Source organism: Trachypithecus francoisi, unplaced genomic scaffold (assembly GCF_009764315.1).
Source record: "Trachypithecus francoisi isolate TF-2019V2 unplaced genomic scaffold, Tfra_2.0 Lachesis_group7, whole genome shotgun sequence".
Taxonomy (NCBI): domain Eukaryota; kingdom Metazoa; phylum Chordata; class Mammalia; order Primates; family Cercopithecidae; genus Trachypithecus; species Trachypithecus francoisi.
In genome coordinates this window covers 99773757-99801484 of record NW_022681472.1, presented here as the reverse complement: position 1 = coordinate 99801484, position 27728 = coordinate 99773757, and the positions used below count along the sequence as shown (strand labels likewise).

The 27728-nt window shown below is 54.7% G+C and overlaps 1 protein-coding gene across 4 annotated transcripts in view; it reads left to right on the top strand.

Moving 5' to 3' along the window:
- Positions 1 to 27728, top strand: part of ARHGAP39 (Rho GTPase activating protein 39) — a 151877-nt gene that overhangs the window by 78246 nt on the left and 45903 nt on the right. For 3 of the 4 annotated variants that reach the window (XM_033203093.1, XM_033203092.1, XM_033203095.1), the window contains exon 2: positions 2268 to 2428. In XM_033203093.1, the coding sequence (XP_033058984.1) occupies positions 2349 to 2428 (80 nt within the window). In that variant the 5' untranslated portion in view covers positions 2268 to 2348. Of the gene's footprint in view, positions 1 to 2267; positions 2429 to 25993; positions 26735 to 27728 lie in introns of those variants that run through there. The other variant, XM_033203094.1, reaches the window with a different exon arrangement.

The window sequence follows — 27728 nt, the reverse complement described above, 5'->3', positions numbered from 1 at the left end:
GTTTCCGATTGGCCTGCAGTGTCTCTTCCTGCTGGGCCCCGTCACCGGCTGTGCTCTCTTCTGGTGCCTGAGTCTTTTTTATTTCCCCTTGAATTAGCACAGTTAGTATCTATGGAAGGGCCTCTCCTCGGGGAAGGTGGGCGACCCTGTACTGATGCCAGCTGGGGCATCAGGGAGCAAGGAGACAGGTGCCCACCACAGCCGTGCCCACCGTGGTTCTGCAGACCGTCGGAGAGTGGCGGTGTATGTGTGAGGCCCTGTGGCTTCTATGAGCCAGTGCTGCAGGCAAAGTGGCACCAAGGCTAGGAATAGCCGTGTAGCCGTGGGTCCCTCCCCATCACCACCCAGGCCAGAGGCCATTGGTTCTGATTTCTAACAGCAGAGGCTGCTTTTGCCTAACCTTGAACCTCATGAAAGGAAACTGTACTCTGTGCATTCAGTTGTGTCTGGCTTTTTTTTTTTTTTTTTTTTTTGAGACAGGGTCTCACTCTGTTGCCCAGGCCGGAGTGCAGTGGCGCAATCCTCCTCCTCCTCTGCCCGTGTGGCTGGGACCATAGACACGCTCCACTACACTCGGCTGATTTCCTTCCTTACTGATAGGGTATGGCTCTTTGTCAGATTACACACACATTACACATGTTCTGTGTATTAAATATGTCCCACTTAGGATGTGCTTTTTTTTTACTTAATAGTTTCTTGATAAACAGAGGTTCTTAATTTTACTATAGTCCAATTTGTTAATTTTTCTTTTGTGCCTTATTTTTTGTGTGTGTCCAATTAAGATATCTGTGCCTACGATAAGGCCACAAAGATTTTCTCCTACATTTCTTTCCAAAAGCTTTATTATTTTACTTTTTTTTTTTTTTTTTTTTTTTGAGACGGAGTCTCGCTCTGTTGCCCAGGCTGGAGTGCAGTGGCCGGATCTCAGCTCACTGCAAGCTCCGCCTCCCGGGTTCACGCCATTCTCCTGCCTCATCCTCCTGAGTAGCTGGGACTACAGGCGCCCGCCACCATGCCCGGCTAGTTTTTTGTATTTATTAGTAGAGACGGGTTTTCACCGTGTTAGTCAGGATGGTCTCGATCTCCTGACCTCATGATCCGCCCGTCTCAGCCTCCCAAAGTGCTGGGATTACAGGCTTGAGCCACCGCGCCCAGCCTATTATTTTACTTTTAATATTTAGGCCTACAGTGCATCTAGAATTAAGTTTTACGTACAGGATTGGATGAGGTAAAGGTCCAAGGTTCATTTTTTTCACACTTGACCCTTGAATAACTCAGGGTTTGGGGCACTGACCCCACCAGGTGATCAAAACCCACATCTTACTTGCTGCTGCTGCTGCCAGCGCCCCCCCACCCCCACCCCGTTAACTACAGACAGCCTGCTGTTGGTGAGAAGCCTTCGGATAACAAGTCAATTCGTATGCATTTTGTATGCTATTGTAACATCTGTACTCTTCCTATAAAGTCAGAAAAGAAAATGGTAGTAAGAAAATAATAAAGGAGAGAAAATATATGTACTTCATTACGTGGAAGTGGATCATCCTAAAGATCATCGTCGTCGCCTTCACGTTGAGTAGGGTGAGGAGGAGGAGGAAGGGGGTTGGTTGTGCTATCTCAGGGGAGGCAGAGGAGGAAGAAAATCCACGTACAGGTGACCCTCTTAGCTCAGACCTGTGGTTTTCAAGAATGGACTGTGTACCTGATGAATACAGCACTGTTCTCAGAATTCAGGTGATCCGTGTGAACATGGATTGCTCCTGAGCGCCCTTGTGCTATGGCTGTGCACGCTGTATGTGTGTGGTCCTGCGTCCTTCCCCAGTGACTGCCGGCAAGTGTCGCCTGTGTGGACAGCTGGGGACACTGAGTCTCAGACGTGGGGCTGAGAGTGAGGGCGGAGCAGGTGCTTGTCCTCCTGTTCACCCTCCTGCTAGTCCTCAAGTCCTGTGGTCCCACAGTCCTGCCATGCTTGGCTTGTGCTTGCCCCGGCCCAGCATGGAGTGGGGGTGGTGTCTCCGGCTGACATGGGCTGGATCCTGGCTTGTGGGCACAGTCTCCCTGCTGTGTGGGAGACTGGCCAGGCTTTGCTGCAATGCAGGGCCAGACATCAGGAGCACTGAGGAGTGGGGTTGGCTGCCCGGGGACGGCTCACGGGTGCCGTGGAGTCCATCTTCATTCTGTCCAGCCACTCTGTGGTGACGGGCTCGGCTGGGTGGTTGGTGTGGTGAGGCATTTTCCAAATCAGCACTGTTCCTTCTCCCCTCTTGCAGTGCAGCACCTTCCCGTCTGATGCTGGGGTTGTCCCGATGATGCCCTGACGTCTGTCCACTTCGGCGAGGAAGCAGACAGCGATGTCCCAGACACAGGACTACGAGTGCAGGAGCCATAATGTCGACCTGCCGGAGTCAAGGCTTCCAGGGTCGAGCACTCGGTAAGGAGCCGACCGACCTGCGGAGCTACCCAGGCCTCGGGAGTGGGTGGAACTGCTTTCTTCCTTTAGAGAAAGCAGCGTGCGCACAAGATTCTCTGTGGGGTCGCTGGCTCTTCCCAAGGCCAGGGTGGCTGACGCCACCTGTGCACAGCACTGCCCTCAGGGCTCTGGCCTGCGATCCTGCAGATGCGGGTCGCCATGACTCGTTTTTATCTTTCTAATTTTTGACTTTCTTATTTATTTATTTATTTAGGAGACAGGGTTGTCTGGGTTGGAGTGCTGTGGCGCGATCATAGCTCACTGCGGCCTTGAATTCCTGGGCTAAAGCAGTCCTCCTACCTCAGCCTTCCAAGTAGCTGGGACTGCAGGCACGCACTGCCACGTCTAGCTGATTTTCAATTTTTTGTAAAGATGAGGTCTGTTGCTCAGGCTTATCTCAAACTCCTGGGCTCAAGTGATCCTTTTGGGAGGTCGAGGCCTCCCAAATTGCTAGGATCACAGACGTGAGCCACTGTTCAGCCCTGATTTCTAGGCTTTTATTTGGAAATAATTTCATGCTTCCGGAAAAGTCACGAGAAGAAGAACAGCCCCATGAGCACTCGAGGCGCAGAGACCTGTGGCTGTCATCGCTCCTGTCGCCTCTGAATGTTTCTGGGGATCGCAGTGTGAGAGCATGCGCTCCCTCAGGACGTCTTCCAGGTAGCCCAGGACACTTGTTACCACAAGTAAATCTGACTCTGTCCCATCTCAGCCAGCGTCCCGTGCCTCCAGGTCGGCTCTGCCTCTGACTGCCTCTCTCTCCTTAGCCTTTTTTAATCTGGAAGAATTTCACCGCTTTTCTCTGCCTTTGTCACATTGATTTTTTTTTTTTTTTTGAGATGGAGTTGTCCAGGCTGGAGTGCAGTGGCGCGATCTCGGCTCACTGCAAGCTCCGCCTCCCGGGTTCACGCCATTCTCCTGCCTCAGCCTCCCGAGTAGCTGGGACTGCAGGCGCCCGCCACCGTGCCTGGCTAATTTTTTTTGCATTTTTAGGAGAGACGAGGTTTCACCGTGTTTGCCAGGATGGTCTCGATCTCCTGACCTCGTGATCCGCCCGCTTCGGCCTCCCAAAGTGCTGGGATTACAGGCGTGAGCCACCGCGCCTGGCCCACATTGATATTTTTAAGGTAATAGTCACCCTATTTAAAACAGATGATCCCAGCCTGGGCAACCTAATGAGACCCCATCTCTCCAAAAAATACAAAAATTAGGCAGGCATGCTGGCAGATGCCTATGGTCTCAGCTACTCGGGAGGCTGAGGTGAGGAGATCCCTTGAGCCCAAGAGATTGAGGCTTCAGTGAGCTGAGATCGCATCACCACACTCTGGCCTGAGCAACAGAGTGAGACCCCTGTGTCACAGTAAAGTAAAATAGAGTTCCTTGGTTTGGGTTTGTCTGACAGTTTTTCAGGAGGATGCCGCACAGGTGGTGTTGGGGCCTCCCGGGCCCCGCATCTGCAGACACTGATGTCCACCTGCCCCTCACCTGGCAACATGACCTCTGACCCCGACAGAGGCCTCGCCCACACCCCCCGAGTTGCAGCTGCTGCCTCCCGGCCACCTGAGGGCGCTCTGAGCCCGGCTCCGTGTCTGGTGCTTTGTGACTCCCCGTGTGGTTGGTCTTTCCGGGACTCTGTGCACCTTCCACACTCGATCCGCACTCGGCCTTGACCTGAGCAGGAGTCCTGCTGTCTCCTTGTTCGTTCGTTCACTGGTTTGTTCGCTGATGTGGACTGAGCCCCGTTGGGTTTTTTCGGGGCTTTTGTTGCTCTTGCTCTTCACTGGGTTGGTGCCCAGATAGGCCTCCAAGCGTCTCGCCAGCTCCTGCGTCCCTGACGGCCTCATTCCTCCCAGTGCTTCCTCCTGGCACAGCTGCCCTGCTCAGCCCTGGAATCAGCTATTTGTCTAGGGAGTTCTGATTCCTTTCGGGGAATACTGGTCTTAGAGAACAAGGTCTGGGTTCTTAGAACATCCAGAGCTACTGCAGTGTGTTTGGTTTTTGGCCTCTTTTTTTTTTTTTTTTTTTTTTTGATGGAGTCTTGCTCTGTTGCCCAGGCTGGAGTGCAGTGCCCTGATCTCAGCTCACTGGAAGCTCTGCTTCAGGGTTGAAGCATTTCTCCTGCCTCATCCTCCTGAGTAGTTGGGATTACAGGCTCCCACCACCACACCCGGCTAATTTTTTGTATTTTTAGTAGAGATGGGGTTTCACCATGTTGGTAAGGCTGATCTTGAACTCCTGACCTTGTGATCTGCCCGCCTCAGCCTCCCAAAGTGCTGGGATTACAGGCGTGAGCTTTTTGGCCTCTTAAGCACATAGAACTAGAAAATTACACAGGAGTATGCACATGTACACACAGGTACCCAAACACACCTCCACGCGCACACATACATACACAGGTTCACGAGCGTGTACGCACGCCTCCACACATGCAGGTACACGAGCATGCATGCACGCCTCCACGCACACACACACAGCTACATGAGCACGCACACATGCCTCTATGCACACGCAGGTAGGTACACTAGTGCACACACATGCCTCCACACACACGCACACGCAGATAGGTACATGAGCTCACACGCACGCCTCCACACACATGCACTTAGGTACAAGAGCGCACACACGCCTCGTGCACATGCACATATGTACACGAGCACACATGCATGCCTCTACATACCTGCAGGTAGGTACATGAGTGCGCACACACGCCTATGCAGGTAGGTACATGAGCTCACACACACGCCTCCATGCACACGCAGGTAGGTACAGGAGCTCACACGCACGCCTCCATGCACACGCACATAAGTACACGAGCACGCACACATGCCTCCACGCACATGCACATAGGTAGACAATCACGCACACATGCCTCCACACACGCACGTGCAGGTAGGTACACGAGCACACACGCACACCTCCATGCACACCCACGCAGGTAAGTACATGAGCTCGCACAGACACCTCCACACACACACAGGTAGGTACACGAGCATGCATGCATGCTTCCACGCACACAGGTACAGGAGCACGCATACACACCACGCACACGCAGATAGGTACATGAGCTTGCATGCATGCCTCCACACACGCATCCACGCACACACAGGTCGGTGCATGAGCTTGCATGCACACCTCCACGCGCACACACACAGGTAGGTACATGAGCGTGCATGCATGCCTCCACGCACACGCACACAGGTACAGGAGCACACATGCACCTCCATGCACACGCAGGTAGGTACATGAGCTTGCACACCTCCACGCACACACACGCAGGTAGGTACATGAGTATGCATGCATGCCTCCACGCACATGCACACAGGTATAGGAGCACGCACGCCTCCACGCACATGCAGGTAGGTACATGAGCTCACATACACGCCTCCATGCACAGGCACACTCAGGTACACGAGCGTGCATGCATGCCTCCACGCACACAGGTACAGGAGCGCGCACACACACCATGCACACGCACATGCAGGTAAGTACACAAGCTCGCACACACGCCTCCATGCACACAGGTACACGAGCGTGCATGCACGCCTCCACTCACACACGCAGGTAGGTACATGAGCTTGCATGCACACCTCCACGCACACGCGCAGGTACACGAGCATGCACACACACCTGCATGCACACGCACACAGGTACAGGAATGCACACGCACCTCCATGCACACGCAGGTAGGTACATGAGCTTGCACACACGCCTCCACGCACATGCACATAGGTACACGAGCTCACACGCACGCCTCCATGCACACGCAGGTAGGTACATGAGCTCGCATCCACACCTCCATGCACAGGCACACTCAGGTAGGTACACGAGTGTGCATGCATGCCTCCACGCACACATATACAGGAGTGTGCTCACACCACGCACACGCAGGTAGGTACACGAACTCGCACACATGCCTCCACGCACACGGGTACACGAGCATGCATGCACGCCTCCACTCACGCAGGTAGGTACATAGCTTCCATGCACACCTCCACGCACACACGCAGGTAGGTACACGAGCATGCACTCACGCCTCCACGCACATGCACACAGGTACAGGAGCATACACGCACCTCCACGCACACACAGGTAGGTACGTGAGCTTGCACACACGCCTCCATGCACACGCGCATATGTACACGAGCACACACGCAGGCCTCCACACACACACGCAGGTAGGTACATGAGCTCGCATGCACACCTCCATGCAGAGGCACACTCAGGTACACGAGCGTGCATGCATGCCTCCACGCACACAGGTACAGGAGCGCACGCACACACACACCTCCGCGCATACACACACAGGTACAGGAGTGCACACCCACCTCCACGCACATGCAGGTAAGTACATGAGCTTGCACGCATGCCTCCACGCACATGCACATAGGTACGCGAGCGCACACGCACGCCTCCACGCACAAGCAGGTAGGTACATGAGTTTGCATCCATGCGTCCATGCACAGGCACACTCAGGTAGGTACACGAGCGTGCATGCATGCCTCCACGCACACAGGTACAGGAGCGCGCACACACACACACCTCCGCACACACGCACATGCAGGTAGGTACACGAGCACACACGCACGCCTCCATGCACACACAGTAGGTACTTGAGCTCACATCCATGCCTCCATGCACAGGCACACTCAGGTACACGAGCGTGCATGCACACCTCCACTCACACACGCAGGTAGGTACTTGAGCTCGCACACACACCTCCACGCACACGCATACATTTACACGAGCATGCATGCACGCCTCCACGCACACACATGCAGGTAGTTACATGAGTTTGCACACACACCTCCACGCACACGCACACAGGTATACGAGTGTGCATGCATGCCTCCACACACATGCACGCCTCCATGCACACGCGTCCTAGAATTGCTGAGCACACACGGCGCCCCAGTCCCGTCCCTCCCACAGAGTTGCTCTGTGGTCTCCTCTTCCGTCACATCTCTTCTTCCCTGGCTCCCAAGAACACCAGTGCGTTTACTCACTTGCTCATCTGATAATTCGTCTAAAATTGGTTCAGAATTGCTTCATCCATTCCACTACAAAAATACTTGCACTAAAAAAAGTCAGGGTTCATTTGCATTCCCTCACGTGCGCATGTCTCCCAGGAATGCGACCAGCTCATCCTGTGTTCCTAAGTTGTTTGGATTAGCTCTTTCTCTTTTCTTCATTGTGGTTCTGGCATCCGTTGGTTCATTACTTTCAGTTAGAGATTTTTTTGTCTCCCTTTTCATTCTTCCTGATACACTTTTGTATTCTAAATATATAGACCATTCGCACCCTCCCAAAGCCCCAGCCGTTCGCAGGCACATTCAGCCAGGCCTCTTCCCCACGTCCTTTCTGCACCCGCCTACCTGCTGCAGGCAGAAACTTGTCTAGTTTTCTGTTTTTCTCCTGGGTTTCTGTTGTGAAGAATAAACAGATGTTGGTATGTTTTCTTATTTCCCCTTCATCCTTACACAAATGGTATCATGATTTATGCGTTCTTTGCACAATTTGCTTTTTCCACTTAAAACATCCCCTAGACATCACTGCCTCCCAGACCATCCAGATTGTCCTCCTCCTTTTTCGAAGCTTCCTGGGCCTCTGTTGTGTGCCCCAGTCTTGTGTTGGCCATGTGGGTAATTTCGAATATTCTGCACTTATAAGGAATACTGCTGTCTGCTTGTGTCATTCTGAGTTTTGGGAGGTGCATCTGCAGGTGAATTTCTGACAAGGGACTGTTGGGTCCACGAATACCTTTGGATTGCTGTCCTTGGGGCGTCTGTGAGCAGCACCGGCCCCTGGCCATGGGGCGTCAACTGCTGCCTGTGGTCAGGTGCGTGGGCGGGTGCCTGAGGTCAGATGCAGGGGCTGGTGCCTGTGGTCAGGTGCGTGGGTGGGTGCCTGGGGTCAGATGCAGGGGCTGGTGCCTGTGGTCAGGTGCGTGGGTGGGTGCCTGGGGTCTCCGTGCAGCCTGGGCTTTGGGGCTCTGATGATCGCCGAAGTGGATGCTCTCCAAATGTCTGTGTTCACCTTGTGAACTGCGCGCTCTTACCTTTTGCTTTTTATAGTATTTTTATCTTTTCATGCTCAAATTTGTATATTAAAGACATGAGTTCTTTGTCTGTAATTTGTATTGTAAATGTACCACTAAATGTGTCTAAAAAGCCAAAATCAGTTGTATTTGTAGTGGCTTTTGCACGTAAAAGGTTTTGAAGTTTTGTGCAGTCAGGTTGGCCGTCCTTTCTTCAGTGCCTGTGTATTTTTAGTGTCAGTCCATCCAGGCGACTGACAAAAGAGCGTGTTGCATTTGCTCAGGGACTGGCACACTTTTGTTTTTGCTTTTGGGTCTCAGCTCCACTTAGAGTTGGTTCTTGTGTGTGGTGTGAGGTGTGGTCTGACCTGTTTGTTTTCCACGTGCATCCGGCTGTCCCCACACCATTTGTTTGAGGCTGAGGCTGCCTGTGCTCTGTGAGGGGCACCATGCCTTCTCTCATGCCCCAGGCTCTGTAAGGAGCTGGGGCTGCTTCTGTCCGTCTGTCTGGTCCTGCTGGCCTCTGGTCCTGTGCCCAGCCACACCTTCCTCATCCCTGTGCCCAGCCACACCTACCTCACCGAGGGTCTCTTCTGCTCCTTCGCAGTCTCTGTGGGGCTCACGTGTCCTCATGTGGCGCCTTGGTAACCCTCCACTGACACCCACGGCTGGGTTCCGAGTTCCCCTGTACGCACAACGCGGAGAGGGCCCCCCAGGTGTCCAGGCTTTAAGGCCATGCAAGGCGCCCTCTGGACTTCCCTGGGCTGCTCCTTCCCCACCACGGAGCTCCTGCTCTGTCCAGACTCTCCTTCCCTGCTGGCGAGTGGGTCTCCGTGGCTTCCGTGGTGGGTTTGAGCATCTCTGTGTGTTCTTAGCCCTCAGGTTTCTGCCTCTGGGAATCTCCTCCGGCCTTTTCCTCCGTTTAATAGTCTTTCTTAACCTTTGTGGTGTGGATGCATCCCTGTCTGTTCCAGGTACAGCTGCATGTTGACTGCGAGCCTGGATTATGGTCTCCGTCTGTGCTCACCCCTTCATGTCAGTGCTGGTGGCCTTTGATGAGCCAATGTTTTGAACTCCAGCGTTCTCTGTCCACCTGCCTTTTCCTTGTGGTTTTGTGTCTTACTCAGGAAGCCCTTTCCTAACTGAGCTCCTGAAATTCTTCATGTATTTTCTTCTAAAAGTCTTAGGTTTTGCCTTTCCCATTTGATCAGACTGCTTTTCATATCAACCCAAGTCAGCAATCCCAGCTCCATGGTTACAGTCTTGCCTCCCTGATCCTCTGTTCCCCCCGCCCCCTGCCCCCGTCCTCAAGGGCATCGTGTAGATCTGCGAGGGGCTGTGAGGGGCTCTGTGTCCATGCCTCAGTGTGCTGGGGTTCCAGCCTGGGCACGTGGCTTCCTTGGCTTCCTGGCAGCTCACGTCTGTGTCCTGAGTTCCCTCCCCAGCTGCAGTCCTTTAATTCAAAGATGCCTCCACCCTCCCTCCATGTGCTCTTCTAGATGGAGACAGGACCAGTCGGCCCCACCCAGAGAAGACGTTATGCTGGGCTTTGGACTGGAGGCGTAGGGCCGTGTGGCTGCTGGTGGGGAGTGTCCTGGCATTTGATGAGGTGGTTGCTGCGTCGGGCGGAGCTGCCTCCCCTCGTCCTCACGGAGCAAATGCGTCTCCTGCTGGATTCACCTTGCTGTTGTGAGCCTTTATTACAGCCCTAAGGCCGTTAGGGCGGAGCCTGGGAGGCACTCAGCCAGGGCCCTCCGCATCTCCTTGGGCACGAGTGAACCAGGGAGATCAAGGCCCAGAGGGAGTTCCCGCGGCTCTTCCCTCACCACGTCTGGTGTGAGAAGCCATGGCCTCTGCTGCTGGGACTCTGTCTCATGGTGGTAGACTTGCCTTGCACTCCTGGTGGCCTCAGGACAGCACGATGTGCCTGGACACGCGCCCTGGGCCTGGAGGGAGAGTTGGGAAGGTGGGGCTGGCAGGCAGAGCCTGTGCCCCCCCGTGTTAGGGGTGTGGTGCCTGTGCGGGTCTGGAGGACGGTCTAACATGGTGGCCACTCCTGCAGCATGTGCCAGGTCCTGCAGCACTAGTGGGTCCTATCTGTGTGCCGTTTCTCGTCTTCACCGAGGACCGTCTCTCAGCAGTGTGCGCCACCCGGGGCCTGCAGCACTGGATGTTTGCCTGGTAAAGAGCAGCGCCTGGCTGTGTGCAGGAGGCCCAAGAGGCCACACCTCCCCCATGTGCTCACGTTTGCAGGGCTTCCCCTGTACCTCACAGGACCCTCTCCATGCGACCCTCATAGCCAGTCTGGATTCAGCCCGCGAGTGAATGCCCTTCAGTGCTAGGCCTTGATTTAGGAGACCAGGAGGGAGTGGAAGGGCTTAACCTTTGAGTCACTTGTCAGGAACAAAGTCTTGAGGCCAGACAGGAGCAGTGGTGGAGCACTGAGGGGTGGTGGACGGGGCTGGGGTGGCGAGGACTCAGCCGTCCTCCTCTGCCGCCAGGGCCCTTTGGGTTCTGGTCACGTGGGTTTGCTGCTGGGCCACTGTCTCCTTTGTCTGTCGTGTACAGTTGTGAGCAGCCTATTGGGTGAGGAGGGGATTTGGTGTCTACTGCTTGGTCTGGGTGTCCTCTGTGGGGTGTCTGTGGTGATGGGTCTGGGGCTGGCCACACCTGCTGCCTGGCAGAGCGATAAGGATCGAGAGAGGAGCAGCGTGGCAAAGAGGACGCCATCTGGGAACAAAGAGCAGATCGGGGGGGGGTGATGGGAAGACAGCGGTGAGGTGGGAGGGACACCAGGTGCCCCTGGCAGAGGCTGCACAGCCAGGAGCTGTGCTGGGGGCTGCATGCCTTAGGGAGCGGTCCCACTGGGCCCACCAAGAGGGTCTGCCTGGGGCCAGCTGTGGCGGCTGGAGGCTCAGCATCGCCGTGGCCATCGTGGGCCCTGTTCAGCCTCTGCACCTTCCACATGTTCCCAGACACCTGCCTGCTTCTCGGGACCTCTTGGCTGAGGGCAGCCTGACAGGGCCTTCCCAGCGAGAGCCCAGCCCAGCTGCCGCTCACCTGCCAGACTCCCTTTTTTTTCAGGATTGAAATATAGTTCATATGCCACAAAGCTCACTCTCTAAGGTGCGCAATCCAGTGGCTCTTAGAGCAGTCAGAGTTGTGCACCTGCTGCCACCATCCGCCTCCCACAGAGAAGCCCCACTCCCAGCAGCAGCCCTCCCCAGCCCCAGGCACTGTGGGCCAGCTTTGTGTCCTGTGGGATTCACCTACTCCAGACAATTTAAATACATGGAATCATGCAAGTGGTCCTTCGCTCACGATGACACGCTCCAGGTTCATCCACGCCGTTGCTTGGGTCAGGGCTGCATTCCTGTTATTGCCGAACGATATTCCCGTGTAGGGATGGGCCACATTTTGCTGATTCATGCGTCCGTTGAAGGACATTTGCTCTGTTGCCACTTTTTGGCTATTATGAATCATGCTGCCATGAACATTTGTGTGCAGATTTCTGTGTGAAGACGTTTTCGTTTCTCTTGGGTATATACCTAGTTGTGGAATTGCTGGGTCAGGTGGTAACTCTGTGTTTTTTTTTGTTTGTTTGTTTGTTTGTTTGAGAAAGGTTGGTGCTTGTCAGGCTGGAATGCAGAGGTGCAATCACAGCTCACTGCAGCCTTCAACTCCCAGGCTGAGGCGATCCTCCCACCCCAGCCTCCCAACGTGCCGACATTACAGCCACCACACAGAGCCTGTCTGACTTTTTTTTCAGACAGATCCTCACTCTGTTGCATAGACTGGAGTGCAGTGGCACAATCTGGCCTCACTGCAACCTCTGCTTCCCAGATCCAAGTGATTCCCATGCCTTAGCCTCCCAAGTATCAGGGACTACACGTGTGTGCCACCATACCCGGCTAATTTTTGTATGTTTAACCTTTTTTTTTCTTTTTTGAGATGGAGTTTCGCTTTTGTTGCCCAGGCTGGAGTGTAGTGGCACGATCTCGGCTCACCGCAACCTCCGTCTCCCGGGTTCAAGCAATTCTCCTGCCTCAGCCTCCTGAATAGCTGGAATTACAGGCGCCTGCCACCATGCCCGGCTAATTTTGTATTTTTAGTAGACGGGGTTTCACCATGTTGGTGAGGCTGGTCTCAAACTCCTGATCTCAGGTGATCCGCCTGTCTTGGCCTCCCAAAGTGCTGGGATGACAGGCGTGAGCCGCGTACCCGGCCGGTGTGTTTGACTTTTTGAGGAACCACCACACTCTTCCATGGTGGCCACACCATTTAACGTCCCCACTTCCTACCAGCAACGTATAAAGGTTCCGGTTCTCCGCAGCCTTCACAACGCGTGTTGTTATGGTTTTGCGTTCCAGTGGGTCTGAGGTGGTGTCTCTTGTGGTTTTGATTTGCATTTCTCCTATGGGTAATGAACATGGGCATATTTTAATGTAGATTGGCCATTTGCATATCTTCTTTGGAGGTGTGTCTGTTCAGATATTTTGCCCATTTTTAAACTGGGGTATTTATCTTTTTTTTTTTTTTTTTTTTTTTTTGTGAGACGGGGTCTCACTCTGTTGCCCAGGCTGGAGTGCAATGGTGCAATCTCGGCTCACTGCAACCTCTGCCTCCCGGGTTCAAGCAATTCTCCTGCCTCAGCCTCCCGAGTAGCTGGGATTACAGGCGCCCACCACCTCACCTGACTAGTTTTTTGTATTTTTAGTAGAGACGGGGTTTCACCGTGTTAGCCAGGATGGTCTCGATCTTCTGACCTCGTGATCCACCCGCCTTGGCCTCCCAAAATGCTGGGACTACAGGCGCCCACCACCACGCCAGGCTAATTTTTGTATTTTTAGTAGAGACAGGGTTTCACCATGTTGGCCAGGCGGGTCTTGAACTCCTGACTTAGGTGATCCACCCGCCTCGGCCTCCCAAAGTGCTGGGATTCCAGACGTGAGCCACTGCACTGATGTGCGGACCAGCCCCACAGGGTCGGTGGGTTTTTCTTCCCGCGTGCGGAAACAAGAGATTGTAGAAATAAAGACACGCGACAAAGAGATAAAAAACAGCTGGGCCCGGGGGACCACTACCACCAAGACGTGGAGACCAGTAGTGGCCCCGAATGCCAGGCTGCACTGATACTTATTGGATACAAGACAAAGGGACAGGGTAAGGAGTGTGAGTCATCTCCAATGATAGGTAAGGTCACGTGGGTCACGTGTCCACCGGACAGGGGGCCCGTCCCTGCCTGCAGCCGAGGCAGAGAGAAAGAGAGAGAGAGAGAGAGAGAGAGGAGAGAGAGAGAGAGAGAGAGAGAGGGCTTACGCCGTTATTTCTGCATATCACAGACTTTTAGTACTTTCACCAACTTTGCTACTATTATCTAAAAGGTAGAGCCGAGTGTGCAGGATGGAACGTGAAGGCGGACTAGGAGCGTGACCGCTGAAGCACAGCATCTCAGGGAGACGGTTGGGCCTCCGGAGAACTGTGGGCGGGTCTGACTGATGTCAAGCCCTCCACAAGAGGTGGAGGAGCAGAGTCTTCTCTGAACTCCCCCAGGGAAAGGGAGACTGCCTTTCCTAGTCTGCTAAGTAGAGGGTGTTTTTCCTGGACACTGATGCTACCGCTAGACCACGGTCCACTTGGCAACAGGCCTCTTCCCAGACACTGGTGTTACCGCTAGACCAAGGAGCCCTCCGGTGGCCCTGCCCGGGCATCACAGAAGGCTCACACTCTGGTCTTCTGGTCACTTCTCACTATGTCCCCTCAGCTCCTATCTCTTTATGGCCTGGTTTTTCCTAGGTTATGATTGTAGAGCGAGGAGTATTGTAATATTGGAATAAAGAGTAATTGCTACCAACTAATGATTAATGATATTCATGTATAACCATATCTATGATCTATATCTAGTATAACTCTTGTTATTTTATATATTTTATTAGACTGGAACAGCTCGTGCCCTCACTCTCTTGCCTCGGCACCTGGGTGGCTTGCCGCCCACACACCCGGCCTATCTTTTTTTTTCCCTTTGAGACAGGATCTCACTCTATTGCCCAGACTGGAGTGCAGTAGATCAAGGCTCACTGCAGTCTCCACCTCCCAGGCTCCTACCCTGTTATTACTGAATTAGGAGAGTCCTTTGTGAACCTCATCAGACGGATGATTTGTGGGTGTTTTCTCCCATCCCATGGCTGTGTTTTCACTCTCTCGGTGGTGGCCACAAAAGTTTTAGTTGTGATGAAGTCTGTTTTTCCATTGTTTGTCTTATTGCATGTGCTTTTGGTGTCATAGGTCAGAATCCATTGCCAAATTCGAGGTCATGCAGAGTTGCCCTGTCTATTCTGAGAGTTTTATCAGTTTAGCTCTTACATTGAGACCTTTCATCTACTTTGGAGTAATTAGTGTGTGTGTGGCGTGAGGCAGGGACTGACTACATTTGTTTGCAGATGGATGTCCACCTGCACGTTTGTTCAAGAGACTCTCCTTTCCCCACTGAGTGGTCTCGACACCCTTGTCTAACTCTGCAGGGCAGGGCACGTTCTTGTTCACTCTTGTCTCCCTAGCACCTGGCAAACTGTCTGGCGTGCACGTGGCACTCATTACATTCATCAGAAAAGGCTTATGTGGGCAAATCACTGTCTGCAAAGAGACATCTCCGAGAAACAAGGGCTGCAGGAAGGTTGCTTCCACCTTGACATCAACTTCTGGGAGCTTCTGGGAAGAGGCCCATCCCCAGGGACCCTGAGTCCCCTGGGGTCACAGACATGTTGCCTCCTTCCACCTCTGTCACCAGTGGCTTCTTTCTCTTCCCATTTCATTTTAAATACTGTTGGCAAATGAATCTTTCTCAAACACACCTCAGATTGCGTCTGTGGGTGGATGATGACCCGCTGTGGTGGAGGGTTGAGGTGTGAGTTCCCCAGCCCACACAATGTCCTCCCCACCTTGCCCTGTGCAGAGCCAGCCTGTGGCGCCACTCGCTGCACCCTTTCATCCTTGCGGTCCAGCTCCAGCCAGTCCGTGGGGCCCCTGAGGCCGGGTCGCCCTCTGCATTCTGAAACCCTTGCCTTTCTCTGGGCAGCGGCTCCCCAAGGCCCAGCATCCTCCATGCTGTTGTCTGCCCTCAGGTTTCCCAAAGGTCTGGGCTCAATGCTGTCCCCTAAGAGGTGCCCACGGTGTTCTTAGGAGGGTGGTGTTCTGCCCACACGCACGCAGGAGTGCACTAAAAAGGGAACAATGTGCTATTCTTTGTTGAGAGAGAATTATACCATTACATTCATTTGAAAGTGCATTTTAAACAAAAATAACAATTGGTATTACTTCTTCTAGGACATAGAATGTTCGATTCTCTGCTTTTTGAGCTTCTCTGTGCTCAGAAAAACTATTTTGGGAGTATCTCAACTTTGTTCTGCTAAAATCTAACAGAAGCGAGGCGAGAACAGGAGAGCAGGCAGCACTCCCCGGAGGCACGCAGTGACGCCACCGTCCAGGGGAAGCCGCCCTGGCACACGGGGCCTGTTCCTTCCGGGCAGGGAGGCTGTGCTGATGCCAAGGGCACCTCACTGCTCATCGCATTTGACCTGGGTCCACATGGTCCTGTGCTCAGTGCACGTCCTGAGTTCTGACCCCAGACCTGACACAGCCCTGCCCTTCCAGGTGATCAGGCGGAAAACCTTGTCCTTCCTCGCCTCTGCTCTCCCACCCCTTGCCTCTCCTCCCCCACCCCTTGCCTCTCTTCTGGCATGCACCCTGTCCACCAGCACCCCTGGCCTCCCAGAGCCTTCATCCTGCTCCCTGTGGACCGGCCAGGAGGTTCCGCATGGCTGGGGATGCCCAGGAAACAATCGTGGTGGAAGGGGATGCAAACAAGTCCTTCTTCAGGGTCCGTTCACCTGAATTGACTCAGGTCAGCCCAGGCCTCAGGCTCTTCATGGTGGCCCTGCTGCCTCCGGTCCCCCCAGGCCCCAAGATGAGCTTCCTGCAGGTGTCTGCTTGCAGGTGCCTTCTTGGGGTTTCCTCGGGTGCCCTGAGGCCGCTGCATTTGCCATTGTCCTTTTCAACGTCCCAGCAGGTGCTCCTCACACTCGCCGCCCTCCCCTGCCCGGTCTGTGCTCACAGGAACACAGAGCAGGTGTGCATCGGGGTCCAGGCTCCGGCTGGGGAGAGGAGGTGTGTGGACAGCGAAGCCGCCTGCTGGGGGACTGTGAGCCTCTGGCCGGGTACCCCAGGCTTATGCAGCCGCCTGCTGGGGGATCGTGAGCCTCTGGCCTTGCACCCCAGGCCTGTGCAACTGCCTGACTCCAGGAGGTCACAGAAGCAAAGGTGACAGAGGCCGGCCAGGCTGAGGAGTGGACCGGGGGATGGGGGCTTTGCCGGGAATTGCCCCACTCCAGGGTCAGTGCCAGCTGTGGAAGGTGTCAAGGGTATAATGACCAGGTCCAGTTTGGGGAGTTTCTTCCATCTTCAGCATAGAGAATGGCCTGGACGGGGCAGGGGTGAGGGCTGGGGGTCAGGGCGACCTCCCCCTCTGGCTGGGCCCCAGGACGGTTGACAAGGCTCACGACCGGGGACTAGGAGGAGACAAGGCCCTGGCTGGGGTCTCCATGCTGGCTCTGTTCCCAGGCAGGGCTGGGGTAGCAGGTTGGGCTGTGGGGTGGGTAAGGATGTCTCTGGAGCTGACAAAGACCCTCAGCACACACTGAGATGTCACATGGTGCAGACTAGCCTTGCGGTCAGTCACTTGTGTTAGGCCGTTGTTGCATTGCTGTAAACACCTGATACTGGGTATTTTATAAAGAAAAGACATTTAATTGGCTGGTAGTTCTGCACGCTGTGGAGGAAGCATGGTGCTGGCATCTGCTTGGCTTCTGGGGAGGCCTCAGGAAGCTTCTAGTCATGGCAAAGCAGGAGCACGGGGCAGGGGAGGCACCACACACTTTAAACAACCTGCTCTTACAAGAACTCACTCACACTTGAGAAGATGGCACCGAGCCATGAGGGGTCCACCCCTGACCCGAGCACCTCCCACCAGGCCCCACCTCCAGCACTGGGGATCACATCTCAACATGAGGTTTGGGGACAAGCATCCAAACCGTCATCACCAGTAGTGAGGAAACACGAGTGACCTGTAAGGGCCGCTATACAAGGTCACCAGAGATGGGCCTGCCCCGACCACAGTGTCGATGGCATCTTCTGTCAGGCCTTGTTGGGAAGCCTTCTCTGGCCTCTGACCCATGTGCCACGTGATGTCCCTGGTGAACCCACCAAGCTGGCCCTGTGTTCTGCAGGATGACAGGCGAGAGACCCTTGGTGGCCTCAGGTCAGCTGGGAGCATGGAAGGCTGACAGCTGGCACCAGGGTCAGGGCGTCGTGGGCCCTGAGGCAGCAGTGATGTGGTGTTCCCCCTCGTGGCCGGGGCTCCCATGCATCTCAGCCTCTGTAGGCTCCTCACACCCCTCTGTGCCCCGCAGCCCACACGCAGCCCTTGTCCCTTCCCTTGTCCTAAGTCTTCTGGAGGCGCTGGGGCCTGGCCTGAGCCCCCATCTTTTTTTTTTTTTTTTGAGACGGAGTCTCACTCAGTCGCCCAGGTTGGAGTGCAGTGGCACGATCCCGGCTCACTGCAAGCTCCGCCTCCCGGGTTCGTGCCATTCTCCTGCCTCAGCCTCCCAAGTAGTTGGGACTACAAGCGCTCGCCGCCACGCCCGGCTAATTTTTTTTTGCATTTTTAGTAGAGACGGGGTTTCACCGTGTTAGCCAGGATGGTCTCGATCTCCTGACCTCGTGATCCGCCCGTCTCGGCCTCCCAAAGTGCTGGGATTACAGGCTTGAGCCACCGCACCCGGCCCTGAGCCCCCATCTCACAGGCACCTGGGCTGTGCCCGGGGCTGCTGATTCACAGCAGAGGCAGAGCCGTGTGGAGGCCTCCGAGCTCCTCCTGGGTGTCTCTGCCACAGGCCACAGGGACAGACCTAGCTTCAGGTCCCTGAGTGGGATGGCGGCGTTTGCCAGGACATGTGGGGGCCACCCTCTGCCCTGTGCACAGCCCCTCCCAGAACCTGGTTGTCCCTGGATCATGGGGTCACGGGAGTGCCTAGGGCCAGAGGGCCTCATTGGGGAGCTGGTGAGGTCTCCTGTGTTTTGGTAAAGCTGCCTCATGGTCACCAAGTTGGTGTCCTCAGGAAGAGGAATTGGGGGCTTCGTTCCATCCTGTTAGCGTCAGAGGAGTTCATCCTCCCAGGAGGGGCTTCCTGCTGCCCTGCTCTGGGCGCTTCTGTCCCCTGAGCCCTTCTGGGCCACGACTCCCTGCCCCAGGGTAGGCCCTGCCCTGACAGGCCTGCATGAAGGAGCAGCTGCTGGCTGCAAAATGAGGCCGACTGTGCTACTTATATAATTTATAGAGTAAAATTAACATTTTAAAATATGGAGACTACTTACGTTTTTTAAGTAAACTTTTAATTTTAGAACAGTCTTAGATTTACGTGGAAATGGCACAGGCAGCCCAGAGCCTCTGTGTCCACTGCATCAGGGTCCTTCGGCCGCTGACACCCTCACCTTCGTGCTGCCGGTGCCTTTCTACAGTTGACGAGCCCCTGTCGGGAACTGTTAGTAATGGAATCCACACCTTATTCAGATGCCTGGGCTTGCACCTCGTTTCCCTTTTCTGTCCACGGGTTCCACATGACACTGATCCTGACGTCCCCGGGCTCCTCTGGACTTACCCTCTCCTGGCATTTGGTGACCTACACAGCCTGGAGGAGGGCTGGCCCGGTGTTGCGTGACGCACCCCTCACTTGGACGTGCCTGATCTTTACCACAATTCACTGGGAGGAGGACCACAGAGGCGATGTGCTGCTCTCATCTCATGGTGCGGTGAGCACGCACGAGAGTCCTGCCCACGCTGGCCGCGGTCGCCCAGCTGAGGCTGCTGAGGCTTTGCTTTGTCCCCCCGCGCCACCATGCTGCCTCCGGCTGCGAGTCTGACCCTTGCTGGGTTTGACGGAGACAGGCCATGGGCATCAGGCGGCCAGCTGGGTCCCCAGCCCTGCTGGGTCTTACCTTCCACTTTGTCAGGGTCGGGCCCTGGACGGAGTTTCTCCAGATACTTGGCGAGAGCCCCGCCTCCTGCACTCAGTCTGCCTCTCCCTGTGGTCCCCACAGTTCTGTCCCTGCCGCCTATGGCTGCTCCTCCCGACTGCTGAGGGAGGCTTAGGGCCGCCTCCCCATAGGGTGAGGCACATTTCTCTTCCTCTACAAACATGTTAGCTGACACACTGTGTGCAGAGAAGTGTTCAAGGAGGCGCAGGCTCATGATGCGCCCCACCGGGCGGGCAGCCTCTGGCCTCACCGTTGGTTTGGTGCCTCTGTGAGCCTCAATGCAGTGCACAGCCTGCAGGCCCTGACTTGTTCCCTCATGCGGCATGCGTGCTCAGGACCCTTGGGGCGGCTCTGCTGTCTTGTTAGGTCTGTGGCTCTGCTCTGTCTTGCTGGGTCTGTACACCCTTGCTCCTGCCAGGTCGTAAACTGTAGGCCCAGGGCAGCAAGTCCCCCCAGTGTTGTCAACCGGCACCTGGCACACATGGCCCACCCGTGTTCCTGCCAGCAGCGTTGCTGGCTCCTTCTACCCCAGCTGTTCCCATGGGGCTGGGACCACCCTTGCTGGTTTTCCTCAGTGTCTCGAGCTCTGCATTTCCCTGATATTGATGGGCACTCTCTTCCACCTGCAGAGACTGGAGGCTGATCTGTCTAAAAATGTTTCTTCTGGCCAGGCGCGCTGGCTCACGCCTGTAATCCCAACACTTTGAGAGGCCAAAGCGGGCAGATCAGGAGTTTGAGACCAGCCTGGCCAACATGGTGAAACCCCATCTCTACTAAAAACAAAAATTAGCCAGGCGTGGTGGCACGTGCCTGAAATCCCAGCTACTTGGGAGGCTAAGGCAGGAAAATTGCTTGAACCCAGGAGGCGGAGCTTGCAGTGAGCCGAGATCGCACCACCGCACTCCAGACAGGATGACAGAGCAAGACTCTGTCTCAAAAAAAAAAAAAAAGATGTCTCTCTGCCCCTCATTCTTCCTCACGTGGACCCAGCAGGCCTTTCTCTGCCCTCTTCCGCGTCCTCCCTCTCCAGGCCCCGTCCCTGCTGCTGGGCTTTGTCCTCTGACCATCCTGTGCTCTGTCCCTTCATCCTTCGGCATTAGTTTCTTCTTAAACCTGTATAACACGTTACTTTCAGGGATCTATTTTGACATTTTAGATTTTCCACTTAATTCTTTATACACCCTCTACATTTTCCTTCCTCTGTAGAAACTCATCTTGTCATGAATGCCAGTCACAGCAGTGTGCATTCCACGTGTGCTGGCTCCAAACCGGGACCCTGAGGAGCTGCTGTGGCCTCTCTCCTTCTCTCTTGGTTTTCGGTTGGTTCTTCCTTGCGCTTTCCTGGCTGTCATTTCTTATTTGATGGCTGTATTAGCCCGTTCTCATGCTGCAACTAAAGGCATGCTCGAGACTGGACAATTTATAGAGAAAAGAGGTTTGTGTAATTGACTTATGGTTCTGCATGGCTGGGGACACCCAGGGAACAATCATGGTGGAAGGGATGCAAATAAGTCCTTCTTCACATGGCGGCAGGAGAGAGAACGAGAGCCCAATGAAGGGGAAGCCCCTTGTGAAACCATCAGATCTCATGAGAACTCACTGTCACGAGAACAGGATGGGGGAAGCTGCCCCGTGATTCAGTTATCTCCACTTGTTCCTTCCACGACATGTGAGCGTTGTGGGAACTACGACTCAGGAGGAGATGTGGGTGGGGACACAGCCAAACCACGTCATTGCCCATCCTGGTGTGTGTGATGGGCCTGCAGCCACGTGGGGGTGCTGATGGCTGCTGTCCCACAGAGCAGACTGACAGCAGCCCAGGCCAGCCGGTGCCAGTGGGAACCGTCCTGGGGACGCTCCTGCTTCCCTGGGCAGGGCCTGAGCCCTGTGTCAGCATGGGACCCACCACCTGGAAATGGCCAGAGTTTTCTGGCCGCTGCCCCAAGTTGAAGCCAAGTGTCTATGAAGGAGTCACACTCCAAGGCCACTCCTGAGGCTGTCACTAAGGGCTCAGGGGAGCCTGGGACTGCCACATGGGGTCTGGCCTCCTGGGGAGAGAACTGTCCTCCACACTGCAGCCATGGGAGGGATAAGACTGGAAGACACTGGGGGTGTCCCGGGCACACCCTGTGGGGCAGAGGAGAGTGGAGCCCGTCCCCAGGGTGTGGCCCAGAGCCGGGAGTGATTCTGGGCTGAGTGCTGAGCTGGTTGCACTTCCAGCAGTATGAGAAACATTGTGAAAGGAATTCCTGTTGTGTCCACTGCTGGCTGAGAATCAGCCCTGAGGCTGGGTGTGGTGGCTCACTCCTGTAATCCCAACACTTTGGGAAGCCAAGACGGATGGATCACTTGCGATCAGGAGTTCGAGACCAGCCTGGGCAGCATGGTGAAACCCCATCCCTACTAAAAATACAAAATAGCCAGCTGTGGTGGCACACACCTGTAATCCCAGCTACTTGGGGGGCTGAGGCAGGAGAATTGCTTAAACCTGGGAGGTGGAGGTTGCAGTGAGCTGAGATTGCACCACTGCACTCCAGCCTGGGCCACAGAGCAAGACTCTGTCTCCAAAAAAAAAAAAAAAAAAAAAACCTGCCCTGAGTCACGGGGGTCAGGTAACAAGAGTGAAGAGCCCGGCTGAGCCATGGGGGTGTAGCTCTGCCCCTTGGGGAGAGCTGGGCTCCAGGGGAAGGCAGGGTACCTGTCCACCTCCTTTCAGCAGTTGCCATTTTTACTTATGTGAGCCTTGGATTCTCTTTCCCATTTAAACTGTGAGTCCTGCAGGGGCCCACGAGGGTTGAGATTTAAAGGCATGGTGTGCAGCGGACTGTCACAACCAGCAACATCCTCAGGAGGCCCAGGCTGCAGCACGTGGCACCATGGGCAGGAGGAGGTCCTGGCCCTGCCAAGCCTCAGCCCTCTCTCCCTAGAGTGCTGAGCTCTGGGGGTTCGAGGTGCACCATGTCGGTGTCCCTGTGTTTCTGACAATGGGAGACATTGACACTTCGTATCCTGGGCTGAGGTCAAGGGTCTCCCGGGAGAGTTGCCCTGGAGCTAAGGACCAGAGAGTCCACGAGGGGAAGCCGGTGCTGGGAACCCCTGGCTGGCCCCTCCAGATTCTCTGTGAGCCGGTGCTGGGAACCCCTGGCGGGTCCCTCCAGGTTCCGTGTGAGCCGGTGCTGGGGACCCCTGGCTGGCCCCTCCAGGTTCCGTGTGAGCCGGTGCTGGGGACCCCTGGCTGGCCCCTCCAGGTTCTCTGTGGTGTGGTGATTTGGGATGTCCATGGAGAGAAGGAAGGGAGACAGGGGTGAGGCCCTCGAGAGGAAGAGTGAGTCTGCCATAGCATCTGGGACTGGGACCTGCAGAGGCTTCTGGGTGGTCTCAGCCCTCCCTGCGGCGGGATTTCCCTTAGTGGTGCTGTGGAAGCAGAGAGGGACGCAGGGCCAATCGGAAGAAGGCGTCCAAGCCCTTCAGAGACCTGGACGAGCAGAGGGAGACACCTTGGCTCTGGGTGGAGACCAAAGTTCCACCGAGACGCCTGGTTCTCCTTAAATGCATCCACAGGCTCTGTGCGGAGCCAACAAAGAGGTGATTCTCAGTTTCACAGGGAAGAACCAAGGGTCAAGAATGGCTTCAACACATGCCTGAGGGAGAGGAGTGTGTGGCTTTGGAAGCAACTTTACAAAGTTACGTAACTAAGACACTGCTCCAGCAGAGACAGAGATGGATGGATCAGCAAAGCCAGCTGATCTGAGCTAGGGGCTCAGACACACTTACAGAAACTCGATTTTTTTTTTTTTTTTTTTTTTTTTGAGACCTCGCTGTCACCTAGGCCTAAGTGCAGTGGCGTGATCTCCGCTCCCTGCAACCTCTGCCTCCCGGGTTCAAGGGATTCTCCTGCCTCGGCCTCCTGAGTAGCTGGGATTACAGGCATGCACCACCACGCCCAGCTAATTTTTGTATTTTTAGTAGAGACGGGGTTTCACCATGTTGACCAGGCTGATCTTGAACTCCTGACCTCAGGTGATCTGCCTGCCTCGGCCTCCCAAAGTGCTGGGATTACAGGCGTGAGCCACCGCTCCTGGCCAGAAACTAGATTTAAGATAGAGCTGCCATTGTCTATCACTGAGGAAACAAAGCTATTTAACAAGCTGTCCTAAGATCCATCTGGGAAATGATCCATCTGTCTATCCATCTGGGAAAATGAAATTTCACACAGTAAACAAAAATCAATGCAGGCAGATTAATGACTTCAGTGTGAAAATCAACTTAGAATATCTGCTGGGCACGGTGGCTCCTGCCTGTAATCCCAGCACTTTGGGAGGCTGAGGCGGAAGGATCACGAGGTCAGGAGTTCGAGACCAGCCTGACCAACATGATGAAACCCCGTCTCTACTACAAATACAAAAATTAGCCGGGCATGGTGGTGCACGCCTGTAATCCCAGCTACTCAGGAAGCTAAGGCAGGAGAATCGCTTGAATCCGGGAAGCAGAGGTTACAGTGAGCTGAGATCGCGCCACTGCACTCCAGCCAGGGCAATAGAGCAAGACTCCATCTCAAAAAAAAAAAAGAAAGAAAGAAAAAAGGAAATATCTGTGACCTAGAAGTAGGGAAGTTTTCTTTAAAAAGGTCGAAAGGGGCCGGGCGCGGTGGCTCAAGCCTGTAATCCCAGCACTTTGGGAGGCCGAGACGGGTGGATCACGAGGTCAGGAGATCGAGACCATCCTGGCTAACACGGTGAAACCCCGTCTCTACTAAAAAATACAAAAAAATTAGCCGGGCGAGGTGGCAGGTGCCTGTAGTCCCAGCTACTCGGGAGGCTGAGGCAGGAGAATGGCGTGAACCCGGGAGGCGGAGCTTGCAGTGAGCTGAGATCTGGCCACAGCACTCCAGCCTGGGCGGCAGAGCGAGACTCCGTCTCAAAAAAAAAAAAAAAAAAAAAAAAAAGGTCGAAAGGGCCAGGCATGGTGGCTCACGTCTGTAATCCCAGCACTTTGGGAGGCCGAGACGGGTGGATCACGAGGTCAGGAGATCGAGACCATCCTGGCTAACACGGTGAAACCCCGTCTCTACTAAAAATACAAAAAATTAGCCGGGCATGGTGGCGGGCGCCCATAATCCCAGCTACTTGGGAGACTGAGGCATGAGAATTGCTTGAACCCAGGAGGCGGAGGTTGCAGTGAGCCAAGATCAGACCACTGCACTGTAGCCAGGCGACAAAGCAAGACTCCATCTCAAAAAAAAAAAAAAACAAGAAAATGAAAACAGGAGAAATCATGAAGGAAAGATTTATGAATTCAACCAATTCAACCATATTAAAATTAAAAACTTATTTTCAGCAAAAGGCACCATGAAAAGTGAAAAGACAAGCCGCACAGCCAGAGATCTTTAGAGCATAGACGGGAGGTGTCACCTAGGACGTGCGTTTCTAAATACACAGCGCCGGCAGATCAGTAAGAAAATTGTAATGGGAAAGCCGTGTGTGTCTGGCGAGTGAGGAAGGTCAGTGGCTTAGGAACATGAGGAAATGCTTGTCCACATTAATAATTAGAAACATTAAAACCACATACATGGGGTTCATTGTACTAATCTCTCTATTTTTGTGCATGTTTGAAATTTTCCATCATACATTTTGAAAGCAAAAATGGGGGTGAGGTAAAATTGCACCAAATTCCACAACTCCACCAAATTCCACAACTCCACCAAATTCCACAACTCCACCAAATTCCACAACTCCTAGTAACCCTTCTGTGCGTGCGTGTGTGTGTGGACAGCATCTTTCTCCGTCACCCAGGCTGGAGTGTAGTGGTGCGATCTCAGCTCACTGCAACCTCTGTTTCCCAGGCTCAAGCCATCCTCCCACCTCAGCTCCCTGAGTAGCTAGGACCAGAGGTGCACCCACCATGCCTGGCTAATTTTTGTATTTTTTGTAGAGATGAGGTTTCACCATGTTGCCCAGGCTGGTCTCAAACTCCTAAGTTCAAGTGATCCGCCCACCTTGGCTTCCCAAAGTGCTGAGATTACAGGCATGAGCCACTGTGCCCAGCCAGGTAACCTCTTTTAATATTTGGCTTTAGACTTCCAGTAACTTTCTACACAACTATATACATATGAACACATATGCCACTTCTAAAAATAAAGCTATATCACTTTATCTCATTATAAACTGTGACTGTCCTTCCTTGTCATTAACTTCGCATTTGAATTAAAACACCCCTGCAGGGAGATACCTTTTATTCCCTTGAGTGATGTGCTGCACAGGCCAGTATCAGAGTGCAGATACTTCATGGAAACATTGCCCACTAAATCCTTAAAACTTGAAAACTGGACACTTGGAAAGATTCATTGCATGTCATACTTGGAACACGCACTATTTTATAGGAAGATAATGTGTGGTTTTTTTTTTCTCAAATGACAGTAGCAATCTTGTGAATATTGTGGAACACTTGGAAAATACAGAAAAATAGAAACCTCCGTAACCTACCGCCCCCACAACAGCACTGCCAGCATGACAAATTCTTTATCGTGCGACTCTTAGAATTCCAGCCAGCAAGGGCAGACTGTGTGCTGGCCAGCTCCGTGGAGCATGCAGGCAAGAAGCGTCCACGATGCTGAAAGTCGTGGGTGAAAGTGGAAGAGAAACAGGATGTCATGGGCCTTAAGGAATCCCCACGAGATCCTCATAGCCGGAGAGACGATACAGGATGCTGCAGTGGGGAACCCTGATGGGCACCCAGTCCCGCCTAGGCCTGTGCCTCCACGGTTGTCTCCTGAGCTGCTCAGCCCACAGTGCGGGCGCCTCGCCTCATTCTCCTCCTGTGGCCAGACCCCTGAGCCAGCTCCTTCCTCACATAAGGCCCTGAGCACACCCACCTCATGGCCCCACATGGAGTGTCCCTCGGTGTCTCCTGCCTGCGGCACCCAAACACGGAGGGGCAAACCGCGCCCAGTGGCCAGGGCCTGAAGGAGGGCTTGGGTGGCGGGGCGTGTTTCTCAGCTGCTCATCTGCTTCAGCAAGAAACAGATCCAGAACCCGAAGGGCTGCTGCTGGGGCTGCCGCCAATGGGTGAGGGCCCGGCTTCCCCAGCTGGCCTCTGGGGGGTGGCACGGACAGACTCCGCCTGGATCCTTGGTGCCACACGATCTGGTGCGCTGCGCGTCACAGCCCGTTTTCAGAGCCGCCGTGCCCCTGGCCTGGTTTCAAGGGGTGGGATGTGGGATGAAGGTCATCCCCGCAGCCAGTCTGTGCTGGCCGCCTGGGGCGGGGGCTCTTTCTGTCCTTGACCTGGGGGAGCCGCAGGCGGCCCCCACTAGCCTGTCTGGGCCTGTTGTCCGCTGGCCCTTCTGCCCTCACCACTCGCCTCTCCTTCTGCTGAGCCCCTGGGATTAGTGCCTTTTCCCTGGAAACAAGACCCCTTACCAACCCGGTGATGGTGAGGACCAGGCCTGTCACAGGGTTGCGAGACGGATGCACAGGCCCATGGTGACGCCTCCTGGCAGTGGCTTTGCTGAGATGTGCTCTGTGCCTCTAAGAGTTTTTATTTCTGTGTAGAAACGTGGAAGAGGCCTGAGAAACATTACTGAGCTGGAGGCTGTGCCTTCCAGCGGGGTTCTGAGGGCCGGGTGGTAGCTGTGCCGCTCAGCGGGGGTCTGAGGGCTGGGTGGAGCTGTGCCCCCCAGCGGGGTTCTCAGGGTTGGGTGGAGACTGTGCTGCCCAGCGGGGGTCTGAGGGCCGGGTGGAGACTGTGCTGCCCAGCGGGGGTCTGAGGGTGGGGTAGAGACTGTGCCCTCCAGCAGGGTCTGAGGGCCAGCTGGGCTCTTGGCCTTGCTGCTCTGGGAGCCCTTGGGAGAACAAATCTTGGGAGCCCAGCAGCACTTAGCTGGACCTGAGGCCCCTCCAGACCCGACCCAGAGTGGAGGTGGTGGTCCAGTTGCATCAGAGGGGCTACTGAGCAGGTGTGCAGTTGAGCAAGTGTGCAGTGGTGACTCACAGGCCCTTGCCACGATCCTGCAGGACGAGCGGTGGGCAGTGGGGTTGTGGCCTGGGTGCCTGTGAGGACAGGAACCTGCAACCACAACCAGTATGTCCCCACCTGGCGTGGGGCCCAGGACCCCTAGAGGGCTGCACCAGCCTGGGGTGC